Source organism: Atractosteus spatula, chromosome 16 (assembly GCF_055471065.1).
Source record: "Atractosteus spatula isolate fAtrSpa1 chromosome 16, fAtrSpa1.hap1, whole genome shotgun sequence".
Classification (NCBI taxonomy): Eukaryota; Metazoa; Chordata; class Actinopteri; order Semionotiformes; family Lepisosteidae; genus Atractosteus; species Atractosteus spatula.
The window spans coordinates 5,510,230-5,525,787 of NC_142721.1; the positions used below are offsets into that span (position 1 = coordinate 5,510,230).

The 15,558-nt window shown below is 36.0% G+C and overlaps 1 protein-coding gene across 3 annotated transcripts; it reads right to left on the reverse strand.

Annotated features, from left to right (window-relative positions):
* Window positions 1-248: 248 nt before the first annotated feature.
* On the reverse strand, window positions 249-13,795 carry LOC148819423 (cadherin-related family member 5-like). Of its 3 annotated transcripts, none has more exons than XM_088934494.1 (15): window positions 13,633-13,795; window positions 12,642-12,817; window positions 12,435-12,491; window positions 11,327-11,416; window positions 9,570-9,656; window positions 8,941-9,051; window positions 8,664-8,849; window positions 8,165-8,255; window positions 7,879-7,976; window positions 7,439-7,645; window positions 5,924-6,037; window positions 5,470-5,536; window positions 4,276-4,440; window positions 2,541-2,716; window positions 249-2,150 (listed from the first exon to the last, which is right to left on the reverse strand). In XM_088934494.1, the coding sequence occupies exons 1-15, from the start codon at window positions 13,718-13,720 to the stop codon at window positions 1,569-1,571; spliced, it is 2,295 nt and encodes a 764-aa protein (XP_088790620.1). In that variant the 5' UTR covers window positions 13,721-13,795; the 3' UTR covers window positions 249-1,568. The 3 variants fall into 3 exon arrangements, with proteins under 3 accessions (XP_088790620.1, XP_088790619.1, XP_088790622.1); XM_088934493.1 differs by having other exon boundaries at window positions 12,432-12,491; XM_088934496.1 differs by lacking the exon at window positions 4,276-4,440 and having other exon boundaries at window positions 12,432-12,491.
* Between the last annotated feature and the right edge of the window lie 1,763 nt (window positions 13,796-15,558).

Consider the following 15,558-nt stretch of genomic DNA (forward strand, 5'->3'; position numbering starts at 1 on the left):
CACGACATCAACATCCCCGTTTTACACAAAGCAGTTATTGAAAATTGATATTTTATTGCAGGGAGTGGTGTTTAATTTGCAATACATGACATTTCCACAGTACAATAAAAGTCTTAACTCCTCTCCTTATCGGAGACCTTTTTAAAGAGGTCCTTTCACAATTATAATGAAAAGAAATGTGTGAATTAAATATTAACCTTATATAGTAAAACCTGCACCAGTTCCCATGCAGCTTCTTCTTTAGCTGTAATCCTAAAGAAAACGTGGTTGGTGATAAAACAAAATGTGAAACACACAGAGCTTTGTTTTCCCATTACTGAGTAGTGGCACAGAGTGCCTCGCTATTGTTTTTTAAAATCTTTTTATAGTCATCTTACAGCAACAAAGTGTAGATTTGAATCCCATCTCTAGTGTTAACTAGCAGATCCCGAGACAGACCTCACACTCTGCCCGTTTGGTTTTAGTGAGTTACAGTATGACTGATCATACTGCATTTGACACACTGCACTGATCCTGACATAGCTATAGAAGGGCTACTGATTCATAACTATATTGCACACAGCTTCTGCCATTGTGGTCAAGGTACACTGATATGCCTCACTCTGCTGCTGTTTTTAGCACACAGCCATAGTTAATGAGGTTTATTTTCATGAAAAGCAAACAGCACTTGACAAGTAGCGTTGCAGTTGCTGTTATTACAGTGCTCATGTTGAGATCAAGACCATGAACAGCAGCTGAAACTCAGGATAGACAACCACACTACAGACACCTTTTTCTTTCAATCAAATTCTTTTATATTTCTTTTAAACTGCTGTAAACAATTTTGTTTAGGGCTGATAATATGCTATGAGAATATTCATTTGTCTTCTTATTTCAAAGCATTCAAAGTTTGATGAAAAACTATGACAAACAGTGGCTAGAGTATAATTAACTACACTATTATATCATTTATATACAGTAGTTAAAGTGCACCAATGTTAATTAATTTTTACATTGCTATTGACAATTATGAATCTTTCAAAAACTTGTGGGTGATAAATCACCTACTAGAAGATCATCTAATACAGTAATATAAATAATATTGTATATTAATAATAATATTTCCGCACATTCAGTAAATCATGAAAAGAAGCTCTTGAGATTTACTTACAACTCCTATGTTGGAGAGAGCAAGCTTGAAGTTTTCAGCTTAAAGACAACTAAGTCTATGTGTGTTTGGCACTTGATTTTGAAATGTCTCGATTTATAACAACTTGAGTTCTCATTGTACTGTGTATTCATTTCCTTTCACTCAGGTAGGAAAAGGAAGGAAAAAAAAGTGAAAAGGGAAAACTCACCTAATTTAAAGCTCATTGCTGGTGTTTTGACAAATCACCACATTTTTGAAATGGTTAGTAATCTTTCAAAGAGAAAAGTTCTAAAATCACTTTCAGAAAAATTAAATGGAAGGCAGCATTCACGAGCAACGGACTTTCTACACTTCTGCTGATTGCAGTGAAATCCTGAGAGTTCATAACAGATCATGGCAATGCAGGTGTGTTTCTCATTCAACAAGAAGAGTTTCTCTTTTACAGAGATATGTTTTCTTCCTCGTTGTCAGTGTCCAAGGTATATTTGTCTCCACTGTGAGGTTTGGGGTCTTGGAAGCGCACAGCGGGGGTCTTGGTAAACTTCATCTCTGCATCTTCCCAAGACGCTTTTCCTTGGGCTGTGGGAGACTCAGGATCCTTGTCACTGTCGTCCCCATCTAGGGATTCATCATCTTCGACAGCTTCGCTCTCTGGGTTGTCTGGAATAATGACTACTTCTTCTTTAGCATTGGGATCAATATCCTCCTTGAACCAGACGGACTTATACCCCTCTTCGTTCCTTCTTTCCTTGGTGAGGATGGGCTTGACCTCTTTCTCACTCTCTGTTTTGTCGGACCCAGCCAGGCTGCTTGAATCTCCCAGCAGATTAGAGGCCAGAGCAGGAGCTGCCGAGAAGCTCACAGGCTCGGGAAGCTCTTGGGTTTTTGATTGTAGATTTACATATAGATTGTGGTCGACCTCGTCTGGGCGTTTGGAATCAACACTGCTTGCATCATCACCATTCTTGTAACCATCATTTACAAACTGCATCCCGTCATTTGCAGAAGAACCGCGGCCAATCTGTCAGGGAGAAAAAGAATAAAGATAGATCATGTGTCACAGGAGAATGCTTTAGTAATATATTCAGATCATTTATTGAGTGAGTGTAGTACAAAAATCCTACATTTTGCCAGGGAAAAATCTTCAGGTCTTGTGTTTGAAATTGCATTTATAATTAATTACCTAAAGAAAAAAAATGTTAAAATACTTTTCAAAATTTTCAATATAATTTTCAAAAGAATCCCAAATATAACTTCAACAAGTATGCCAAAGTTTTGCAGTGCACTGAAAAAACAGCTTCAAATACAGTATATTGATTGTCTGCTGAGAGATATCCTGTGCATTTTGTGCATCACACACTACTTTTGTATTAGGAATTAGTTCACCAATTATGTATTATGTTATGCTTACAGAACTCCGGAAGATACTGGCTTCAGACAGCTTTTTCCAGTCTGTTTTTGTTTTGTAGATTTTAAATACCAGCAGGCCAATTATCACCATCGAAAGAATGAGCAGGACAGCAAGAGTAGCTCCCAGGGCAGCCATGTCTTCTGGACCGTATGCACCAGTTAGCACTGCATCGCCACCTACAAAAGCAGAGAAGATGAGAAACGCTGGAGAAAAAAGAAGTTTCATGGATAATAGGAGATAAAAGAGTGCAGTTTATCCTAATGACACAGAACAAAACATGGATGGGAATGTACATAATCAGTAAGATTCTGCCTTCCTTTTAATTATCAATTTCCTCCAATCTAAGTGAATGAATTAATATATTTTTAGAAGGATGAAGATAAAATCTCAGTTCTCTCAAACGGACTTTGTCTGGAGTAGGCATGTTTACACTACTCAAATTTATGGAGGGCAGGAGTAAAAAAACAGAATTCTAATACTGAATGATGACTCTCGTTATGTTTAAACCAAGCTGCAGAAAAGAGTGTGGCTAGCTGACTTTACTGTTACCACAAGGGTCATTTCTCTGTTGTTGGCACCTACTGCACTCTTTCTCCTAGTGCCAACTGGCCATACTTTACATGCCTCTTATCAAGATAGCTGCTGCTTGGGTCCGTGGTGCCTTGTATGGAACCCAACAACCTTGTAAGATAGTGGTTAATGAAATAGAAGCACTATTGAACTCGGCACTGATGGACCTGTTTTGGGTTCCCATTGTGGGGCAGCTGGGTGAAGAGTTGCCATTAAAGGGTTTTTATTTTTTAAATTATAAATAGGTTCTCAGTAAATATGTTTCTATTATTCAGTTTTGTTCACTTATAAACATAAAAAATTACAAAAATAAGACAATTCAAGATAAGTACTCATAGGTCACTGACTAATATGCAAACAACAAAACACAAGATGTCTGTGTGAATTCTAAAGACATAGACAATGTGATTACAGTTAATTGATAATAACACATGCCTGATGTTATCAAAAGCAGGAGGTAAAAAGAAGATAAAGTGCCTCTAAATGCTTGTTAGAATTGTGCTAGCATTAGCGCAGCCAGGTGAAACAAGCTCTGATAAGAGAGAATCAATATAACAGCAGAATGACTGATTGGAAATCAGCAGTGCATAGCAACACTGATTAGGCCAGGATCCGTCTGACTCAATGTTGAACAGTTCACATCTAATGTTAGATAAAACAAATACATCAGAGTTCATTGCACCAGTATAAACTTATATCAAAAGACAGCATCATTATTTTATCCAAAATAATGCAAAATGTGTGAATATTCTACTGCACACAGTGTAATAATATGGCACTACGCTTTTAGCCTCTTAGAGTCATTTGCAACAAAAGGGGCAGATGATTGCTATAGGAAAAGTAAAGTAGCAGATTACTTTTGGAGAAAAAGCTCTGCTGAAATATCATTTGACAAGGAGCTGAATATATTCTAAATATTCAACATTTAAGCGAGAAAGTGTGCTATGTGCAATACATGCAGTTTCATTTCAAATTAAGCACTTTTAATATAACTAAACCAGGTGCTACGTAACATGCAGTGTTAAAATACAGATGAGTAGAGGTCCTGCAAACAAAGAACAAAGGTTCTTCACTCATTATGCATCCTGAGAAACAAAATGCTTGTTAAGAAGCAAATAGTCAACGTTTTTTGCACCAGCTGGGCTCCGGAACAGTGCTGGTCTACCTGTGTGAGGACCTGAAGTGGGGAGAAGAGATGAGGGGGAGGGTGACCAGGGTGAGCTTCCATAGGTGGCATCAGGGGTCTGGGTGGGCTCTGATGTAGGGAGGGCAGTGGTGCTGTTGAACAGATCTGTTGTGGCGTTTGTGGTAGGCATGGCAGTGGTAGCACCTGGAAGAACAGCAGTTACGCCAGGTCTGAGCAGAGGCTACCTTCAGGAGAGAAGGTGTCCCTTCTGGGGGACAATCATGTTTTCAGAACTCAAGGCTGAGCCCAACGACAGGCAGCTGCAAAGCTGCTGAGCTAACTTTCCTTCTGAGAAAAAAACCCCAGGTACAGTATGATACAGAAAATAACACTTCATATCATTTGCATTATGAACTCAGTGGCCAAAACATTAAAGAATCCCCTCTGATTGACTTATTGGATCATCACAAGCAGCCGGGTGAGCTCAACCTGCAGTCAATGAGGCTCAGAAATATTATCAGGCCCAGTTTCACGCCCTTTTCCAGCAGAGCTGCCATCTGACGTGATGAAGAGAGTAAAGGTGAGTTACAGTAGGTTGAACAGCACAAGCCAGTGGCTCCAGCAGTTTGAGCTCATTAGGCTTGAGACCTGGAGATTGTTCACTCAGGGATGTGGATAAAAGTCTGTTTTCTTCTCCTTAATCTAGCAACACACGTCACAGAGAGATTCAAGTCATTTTACAGAGTCTTCCTAATATTTTAGCCAGTAAGTGAAGCAAAGCAGATTTTTAAATGTGGAAAATAATTTGATACACACAAATATTAATGGAAACCTGTAATGAGGAGAAAATTAATGAAAAAGCACCATGATCTTTATAACATTTTGACCCATACTTTTTATATTTTAAGCAAAACAATTAGCAAAGCGTTAGCAAATAATTTGCTCAAAATGATGTACCAACGTTAGCAGTTTTCAAAATCTTAATTTCCAGTTATTGTTCTTTAATATCATACTTGTGATATCCCGCGACTTGAAAAAAATGGAGATACAATACAAAATATAGATACAATTCACCTCTATAATAAACATACATAATATAGGCATCTTTTTATACTTAATATACTAAAATAATACTCGCTAAAATACAGACATATGTTTAACCTTTTCTCAAAGTTTTGTTTAGCAAATACACTAACATACTTTACATCACAATTTCACTAAAATTCTGCTCACCCATTAGCACCTCAACTGTGACTATAGTTGAGGCAGATTCTCCATTTGACATATCCTCAGCAATTATCTGGGGGAAATACAATTGAGACAAAAGACCAAAAATCATGTTGACATCTGCAAGCACCGAGACCTTTTTTCTTTGTTTTTGCTTTTGAACCACAGACAAAATAAGCCGATATATCAAACATGTCAAGAAAATTGTGTCATGACACATAAATAAACTGAAATTTAATACTGAATATGTTGTGTTGTATTAAACCCTGTTGTGTAATACATTGACTTGAAAATCCTAAATGTCTTGTTACCCAAAAGTGGTACTGTATATACTGTAATCTGGGTACTTTCATTGTCTTACGTTATACATGATACATATTTACATGCTTCCTTAAAACTAACACATGCCCTCACCTTAGTTTTCCCAGAGAGAACAAAGGATTATATACTGATTACTTACTTGTGCAATAATTGTGTTAGGTTGTAAGATCTTCTTCGAAAGAATAAAACCTTCTTTAGTCACTGTGAGGTCATTGTTGTCTTGGACTTTATATTCAACATTAGGATTTACACCCTAAAATAAGAACAGGAATTGTTTCAGGAAAATTTAAGAACATGATATAAGAAGCATCTTCTGCCATTTTTGTTGGTCTGTTTTTACCTCCTAGTAATTGTTTTTTTTAAGTTCTGTGGTTGGTACTGAATTCTGAACAGGTCTAACAGATTCAATTATAGCACCCCTATGCTGATGTCCATGCATTGTTTTCGTGTCCACTTTAGAACAGTCTCTTGTAATTATTTAATATGCCAAGTCATTGAATACAATGCAATATGTTTTTTATTGCTAAACGTATTTTTCCTAAGGATTTGCTTGTATTTAGTTTTTAGAGACAGGTGTGTTGCTTCTGAAATCAAGTTAAGCAATTAAATTGACCTCAAGTGTACTTCGTTCAAGTTTTAGAGTGATCTCACAAGGAAATTAGATGTACCTGAGCTCAATTTGGAATGTCATAGTGAATATTTATCAAAACAAGAAATTGCATCTTGATTAAAAACACATTCCTTAACCTGTTCTTTATTGAGTGCTTTATTTTAGTTTTTTCATTTATTTTGTGTCGTGGTTATTGCTGTGGGGTAGAGGTATTGTCTTACTATTGTTTTTATAAGTTTATATGGTTTATAATATATACTGTATTATAATTTTATATAGTTTTTATAATGTGTATATTTTCATACCAGTTCCTTTTTATTTTTTTATTTTAGAAATAACTAACCTTTTTAATGGAAATTGTCAGGAATTACGTACTGTATAATTGGAGACTGATCATTTTTTGTTTGATGTTCTTGTGTTTTATCTGATCATCTCATTTATACCTATAGTACATCATTGTCAGATAACTTTTAATAAAGGATAATTCTTTAATTTGCTAGTCTTCACATACTATAGGGTTTTTTGTTTCATTAAAGTGGAGTCAAGTAAGTTTACAGATTGTTTTTTACAAACACACACACACACACATTAGTTGTGGACTATCAATCACAGATATATTGAAAATGACTGTGATTGTAATAAATAGTTACTAATAGCAGTAAATAATTTGGATTGTCAAACAATCTTAACATACTTCATGGTAAAATAAGAACAAAGGAGATGGTGTTGCAATGAGACTGTAACAGTAAATATTAAGAAACAGGAAAGAGCTATTAACTTTTCCTGCACTGAAAGCCTAATTTCAGAAAAAATCTTCTTAAAAGCATTAAGCGGTACTGGAACATTTCAGTGCCTGCTGAAGTGTTTTGCTTACACACCTTTATCCACCTTATTTTGTGTGCCTGTTCTGTGTACACCGTCCATCAAGGCCACATGACTTTAAGCCAATAAAATAATTGCAACAGCAATTAAAGGGGTTGCAGAGGACAATGAGCAAGGGAATGGGCTAAAAAAAGATAACAATGAAGAAGATGCTTTACTCACATCTGCGAAATCGGTGTCCGTAGCAAGGACCTTCAAGGGCCTAGCAGAAAACCCCTCTTCCAGGACCATACTCCCCACATCTGAGTCACTGGATATAAACCCGTTATATCTGGGCTTTTCAAACTCAGGAGGGTTGAGGGTTTTCATCACAACATCTATAACAACAGACGTCGTAGCAAACTGGTTGGGGTTCTTAGTCTGGAAAGCCTGAAAGATGGAAGAATAATCAATGAATCTGTTTCTTCAAAGATTCATCATTAGAAATCTAAAAATTAGCAAAAGCGTGGAGAAGCATATACAGATTCTATACTGTATATGAAAGGTATTTCCGATAAAAATGATGGCAGCCTGGATTTTTCCAAATATATTTTAGTGCTTTAAAGTTTCTTAAAAACTGCTCATAAACACAATGATTTCCTTCACTGGATAAATGCACTTACCATAACTGTCAAGAGTATTGGCCCTGCTATATCCACAGCTTTTAACATTGTGATATTTCCAGTATTACTATTCATGTCAAACAGACCTGCTTCATTCCCTGTTAGATGTAAAACAGCACAAAAAGCATATAAATCTATTGACAGATAAAGTCTCAGATAAAGTCTTCATTTATAGGTGTAAATGTTTAAAACTGCACTGTAATATAAACATAACTAGCTTCCCCAAAACAAATAAAGGAATTACTTTTCTAAAAATCAAAACTTTGGACAGTGTTTCCCTACTTACCACTCAAAATGTAATACTCTATCGGTTCATTAATTCCCTTGTCTCCATCAATAGCATACAGGGGTTCAGGTTTCAAAGGCAATACCCCTTCCTATAACACAAACCACCAAATACATTATGGCCAAATCAAGCTGATTTGAGTGAAGTTATACTAAGCTTGTAAAACAAGTACAACTGTCCTTACACCTACAACAGTTGCAAAAAAAATGGTAGGTTTTCCTGTTGAAATTTCTGACAAACAACCAAGTTCAGACACTCAAATCTAAATATCTTTAGAATAGGAAATGTATTCAGTATTCCTGAATGCAGAACATGGAGAAAGAAAAGCAATACACTGGCATGGTCTGACATTCCAAATTAACAGATCAATATGATCAGGTTTCTACTGCATGCATCTCAGACACAAACTCCTGTCAAAGTACATGGAGATTTGTACTGTACATTTTTAAGTTTGAATGCTCTGCATGTTTGGGAAATAATACAGTGTGTTTTTTCCTACCTCTTTAACAGTTAAATTGACAGTTCCTTTATAGCCCATGTTGAGACATATTTTGGTACAGGTATCATCAAATGAAATTTCCTGGCATGGCAGAAACCATGGCGGGCGGTTATCAATATCTTTAACATCGATGGCTATGTTTGTGGAAGCTGTGTGGGAATTTGCAGCCCCAGCAGTTTCAGTATCCTATAGAGAGAATGAGAGTCATGATCTGAGTGCCATTAGAGTTCTGAGTGAACCTATATTAGGAAAACACACAGCAACCTGTGAAACTTACCCGTACAAATAAGATAAGATCCAGCTTGGGGGTTGAATCGTAGTCCAAGATTTTACTCACTGTGATGTCTGGGGCTGTTACACTTGCCAAATGGAAATATTGAGCCCCACTCTGTAAAAGAAAGTAATGTGCATGGCTAAGCATATTTAAACAGTATTTCTGTTTAAAGTCCTGTATGTAGAGTATTAGTAACTTCATGTTCTAATTAAGGACAGTGAGCACATTGTCAAAAATGTAAACTTCAACAAATTCTCAGAGCATCATGAAATCTTAAGAAGGCAAACAAAGAGTAAAACATTTAAAAGAGCTGGAAAATAGCTGGGGTCATGGATAAAGTCATAGAATTGGTTAACAATTCTACAACTACACCTCTTGGATCAAATGTTTTATTTTACAATAGAGCCAGGGCCTGCTAGACTTAAATCAAAGTATGTAGGGACAAATACTGTCTAAACAGATTTGTAAATGAATTAATAAAATGTTAAAAATTCAGCAGGAAAACAGCAATTAAGGCTGTATACTATAGGTCCATCTACTTTACATAAAAAATAAAGCTAATTAAAGTGGCTTGATTCACATTAGATTTCACAGATATACCTGTATGGAGAAAGGAAAAGCCTGAGACTTACGGTGCTGTTGTCCAAGTGGTAATAAAGTCTATCCCCATCGCGATCTACAGCATTTACTCTGCCGATGTTAGTGTTCACTGGTTGGAACTATATTTAAAAAATACACTTTAATAAAGCTTTTCTTTCTTTTGGGAAAATGTGGGTTATAATTTCTGACTACAAATCTCTAAAAGTTCTCAAATACACTAAGGAGAACATTCGTTGAAAAAAACAAATTTAGCGACATTGGTGAAAGCTGTGTAATATTGAAATATATCTCCAGCACCCCTTCAAAATGTTTAAATCTGAATATTAAAATCAGTAACAAGTAGTCATTGAACAACAAGGACTTCAAGTAAACATTTCCTGCAACTGTTTATCAGTCTCTTGGCTTTTATTAATTTTGGCCCGTTCATACATACAGAATTGCTTCAGGTCAGAGACACTTAAGTGTTTCCACGCATGAACGGCTCTCTTCAGGTGCTGACATAACTTTTCAGTGGGACTTAGGTATGGGCTTTACCTTGGCCATCCTGAAATTCAAATTTTTCTTCAGCCACTGAGTGGTAGATCTGATTGTATGTTTTGGGTCATTGGTTTTGCTACTATACATGACACTGCTCCAGCTGTAGCTGATGGATGTGGAACCAGGTGATGAGGTGGGGACATGGGAGTCAGGAATAGCATGCTGGGGCAGGCAAGTAGTTACATCCCCACTACCAGCTTGCAGGACCCTCGACTTGTTTTCTAATTTTTTTTAGAAAATAAACTTTTAGAAAGGAATCTCACGCGGGTTCCTTCTACACATGTTGGTGACAGACGACCAACAGAGATAAGCATGAGTACGGGGTTAGAAATGGATGGCCTGATATTTTCCTTCAGAATTGGCCAATACAATGCCAAGATCAGGATCCAGATCCTGAGGCAGCAACACAGCCCCAGACCACGACACCCCCACCATCATGCTAGACAGCTGGGATGAGGTTCTTCTGTTAGAAGTCAGAGATTTAGAATGTTTTTCATTATAGCAAAAAAGCTCAACTTCAGATTCAACTGTCCGGAGGACAAAACTGTTTTTTGGTGAATTTGAAAAGGCAATGATGTTCTTTTTTTAGGATAATGGTTTCTTCCTGGCTATCTATCTATGAAAACGTTTCTCGTTCTCGTTCAGTCTTTTCTTGAAGGCTGAAGCATGAGCCACGGTGAGACAGGTCTCCAAATCGTTAAACCTTACTCCGGATTTCTTCTAGACTTCCTGGATGGTTATCAGGTTGCTCTTAAGGAGACTTTGGCAGGACGACTGGTCCTAGGTACAGTCTCCATTGTCTTGAATTTTCTCCAACTGTAGATTGTCTGTCTGATAGCAGACAGACGGAGCCCCAGATATTTAGAAATGGGTTTGCAACTCTCTCCAGAATGGTAAGCACCAACTATATTTTTTTCTAGGTCCTTTGAAATCTATTTTAATTGTGATGTCACTTCTGACTTGTTATTTAACTTATTCGAATTATGCCCTTAATTTTACTAAGTAAATTGGGGTTCATACTTCATTGCATCTCAAAAAACATTGGTAACAGGCAAATTAAAAAGATAAAACTAGGATTTAATTTTAACTGGGGTATCATAGATAGTACAGTAATATTAAAACATTGCTTCTAGAACCTGCAGAATTAACTATAGTAGCTTTCTGAAGGTGTTTTTGGTTACAGGTGCCCAATAAGCCTGTGAATTTATCATGTCTTCGGACTCTGAATGTAGTCCAAACCTAAAACACTTACCTCATCTACAGACAGAGTATAGCTTAGTTCTTGAAAATATGGAGGATATTCATTAACATTTGTTATTTCAACAACAATCTGTAAAAAAAACTAAAAAAAGGATAGAAAACAAGCATCAATTTAAACGTAGTGCTCACAAATAAAGTATGACAATAAAAGTAAATACAAGTTAAAAATACATACAGTAAATGCCCTAGTACAAATATGAGTTTTAAGTTTAGTCTTTAAAAGAGCCAAAGAATTTGTCTCTTGAAAGGTTGGAGGAAGGGTATTCCATCATAATTGAGAAGCGAGAGAAAAAGTATGGTCCCCAGCAGTCTGAGATGACTAAAAAACCATCCTCAACTGAACAGAGCCTACAGAGAAAGTAACAAGCAATAGGTTTATTCCATGCTGAAAAGAGAAGAAAGAAAACGCAACGTTTCGGCCGTGGAGCCTTCTTTGGGTATGAAGAAGGCACACCTGAAGAAGGCTCCACGGCCGAAACGTTGCGTTTTCTTTCTTCTCTTTTCAGCACGGAATAAACCTATTGCTTGTTCCTTTGCAGCCTACGCATGCTGACGCAGCTCCCCACCTGAACGACTACGGAGAAAGTGTATACTATACATGAAGAAGCTCAGTGATGTATGATGGAGCCGGATTATTCAGAGCCTAAAAACTCGTAACAAGATCTCAGTTTGAATTTATTACTTTTTAGGCAAGTTTTAGGCATATTGCAACTTATGAGGACTTCAGACAAACTGACAGTATTAAGGGATCTGGTGGTATACAGGTTGATACACTATTTTAGCCTTTTTTCCTGGTCAGGAAGATAAAACTAGTACAACCTTCTCATCTCCTCCCCAACAGCTGGGGAGGAGAAAGTGTTAAGAAACACTTGAAAAAGGATGTCTTCTAGAGATGCTTCTGCTGTATTACGTACCATTATTGTATCCTTTGTATGACTCCCATAGGAAAAACCAGGTAATGCTTTAGCATTGAATATATGTAGAACACCACCCATTAGCCTGTCACTTTGGGTACAAATGCCATCTATAATCATATAGAAATTATATCATATAAATAATAATAATAACAACATGAACAACAATAAGAACAATAATACCACTGTTTCTGTTCCTTCTTCACAACGAATAGAAGCTATGATCACTTTCTCTGTCATATTCTGAAAAACAAACACAAACATTAATTTTTTTAATTTACCTTATATTGTCCTTGAAAATTTTCCAAATAAATATGAATCATCTGAAAGACTTTCACGTTAGGCAATGTCACTTAAATGATTCAACAGTTATACCAAAAGACAGACGGATACCTCATAATCCATTTGTTTTGTCAGAACTAGTGTTTTATCATGCAAAGCAAATGCTTGACTTTTATCTTCAGATATGGTGAGCATTACGTTAGCTGATGTGGTGATATTTACAACTTCCTGATCAATGGCGTTGTTCTCCTCAATTTGTATGGGTAGAGGAACAGGCAGAGAACAAACTAGACACAAATGAGAAAAGAAGCATAAAGAAAGAACATTAACATGAAGTACAGTACATACTGTACAATAACTATTGCTGTTAATCAGAAACGACTTTATACTGTATATCACAGCTGCTCAGAAAAACCATTCACATAGTCTACTCTACACCACTATGGAGTAATGAATGCTTGTAAACTTGTTTTTTAGCCTGGACAATACTAAGATAAGAGAGCTATAAGGAAACGTCTTTTGCAAGAAGTGATGTTATAGGACTGACAGATGGAATTCCACCCTCAGGATCAGTTATTCAGCTCCAGTGCACCAGCATGGAGAAATTCTTCATATAAGAATTCAGACTTTATTCCGTTCGGGGGAGACAAACAGAATTAGAAAGGAAGTCTAAAGTACTCTCCTTTGATATAAAGCCTACATAAGCGCTTTTAAAAAGTATGGTCTATTTGCAACCTCTTATTGTTGTTATTTAACATTGTAAATACAGGTTTAAGATCTATACAAGTGTTCTATGTAAAATGTATATAACATGTTTTAAAAAATGGAAAAGCCCATAAAACTTCTTCCCTGGACAATTAAGATTTAAACACAAATTAGGAGGGACAAACACATCCAATTCTGAAAAAAACACTACATTAAAATACAGATGATATTCCTGTCATAAAGAGTACAGAAATCAGCAGGGAAGGAGCAGTAAAGAGTGGTTTTACAATAATATTGTTGTACTGTTACTATACATTTAAGCCCAGGAAATACAGTATTCTAATTCAAACTGATCTTAAAAAAGAGAAAATATAAATATACTGAAGAACAAGCTTACTTTGACAGTCACATTCTCTGTGGAGGAAGAACAGGAGTAGGAGAAAGAGGATCCTGTTGACAGAAAATCTTTTATATTTTAAATCCATCCTGAATCCTCTGAGAAGAGAAGCACAGAGCCCCTGGCACAAGTGGTTTCTTCTGGATAGATAAAACCTCCTAACTTCCTGATGAGGTGTAGCCTCTCCAGCCTTCGTCACTTGGACTTATCGCATTTATGGCTTCAGGACTTCACATGTTGTGGACTTTTCCCTTGTGTGTGAGCTATAAAACTGCCTGCTTTGACTCCTGGTTTATGGTAAACACTAGAGAACCATTTCTCTTTTCTTCCTATGTGCTCCATGTACAAAAGAAATACCATGTTGTGTTGTAGAAGCCTAGAGTCTAATAAAAAAAACATCTACAGTATAAAACTGTCATCAGAGCAAAGGCAACAAAATGTATCTCATATTAATAGCATAATGTGTGCAATACAGAATGCAGCAAGTCTGAATTACTAGTTATTGGTGTATTAGAATCATCTAAAACAATTTAAATAAGAATTTGGTAGTCATTCCCTTAAATATACTGTATATAAATATACTGACAGAACACACACTTTAAAGCTGAGCTCTTACACAACTGAAAAGGGTCTGAAAAGTGTGTGCATGGTCTCAGGAAAAATGCAGTTACTCTCTGTAAAATGAGACCACATGTGTCCATTAAAAAAATATTCAACTAAATATTGACAAATCTAGATTTCTTTCTTAACTTCACTAGTGCTTCTATGAATTTGGTCAGCTAGAATTAACAATACTTAACTGCTTCTTCAGAAAGATTCGCCATCCACGAGGCTATAGACTAAAGGTCATAAGAAATATGATATATACCTGAAAGCATTGATATCACATACTTGGAATATTACTGTCCAACACATCAACAGTTTTATTCATTCACAATGCATGGAACGGCTATTTGAAATATGCTGCATTCCAACTACAGCTGCAATCCTCCCTGCATATAAATATTAACATTAAACATTAAAACTGATTAACAGAGAGAAGACTGAACTAAAACTCAAAATTACTGTAGGAACTTTACTGTAAAGTTGTGGATATAACTCCCAGTTTTGGCTTTGTTTTTACCCGAGCAAAGACTGTTTTATCTGGCTTGTTGTGAAATTACTTCACAAATTTGCTTTATAACGTGCTGTTTGTTTTGGATGCAGGTTAACATGGTGACAGCCAGCAACTCCTAAATAAAAAGGAACAGTATGTATTGAAAGCAAGACTTTATTAATATTCATATCAATTTTTTTAACTGTAAAGAAGTCAGCAAATAGCAAAATAATAAATGTTCTTTGTTATAAACGAGCAATACGTTTTTCTGTGTTGCAAGCATTAGTTTTTATTAACACATTCTTTCTGCTCTGTTTTTTATGTGGTGTACCAGATATTTTGGTTTTCACATTTGCCTGTGTGTCACTATTACATGTGTAATATCACAAAATGGGCTCACATTTATCAGAGAGGTTGATGTCAATTGCTGATTGCAACTGATGTACTATAATAATTAGGAATATATAAAAATGTTAAACATTTCACAGGCTATTAGCTTTTTAAACTATTTTTTTTTATAAGAACACACATCCTTTACCAGTCAAAAGGATTTCTGTAAAATGCAAGTGAATTCACACTGATTGTTGATAGAATGATATCAACATAAAAAGAAGCAAATCAGGTTTCTCTTTCCTCAGTCTCAGACACACATCTTTCACGTTTTTTTGTGGAATCACCTTTATTAAATCTTTATGAGTAATCTAAATGGTTAACTGATAGTCTGATACAAGTCCATGATACATCAGCAGTTTTGCTATCCGTGGTTTGATTTACGTAAAGCCATTACATTATACAGAGAAAATAATAATGTTTGCAACAATATATAGATC

Excerpts from the sequence above, each read along its gene's own strand:
- LOC148819423 (XM_088934493.1), bottom strand. The coding sequence starts at position 13,720 with ATGGATTTAAAATATAAAAGATTTTCTGTCAACAGGATCCTCTTTCTC. Across the intron at positions 7,646-7,878 it reads CAATACTCTTGACAGTTATG|GCTTTCCAGACTAAGAACCC; the intron begins GTAAGTGCATTT and ends TCCATCTTTCAG. Across the intron at positions 6,038-7,438 it reads CGGACACCGATTTCGCAGAT|GGTGTAAATCCTAATGTTGA; the intron begins GTGAGTAAAGCA and ends TTCTTATTTTAG.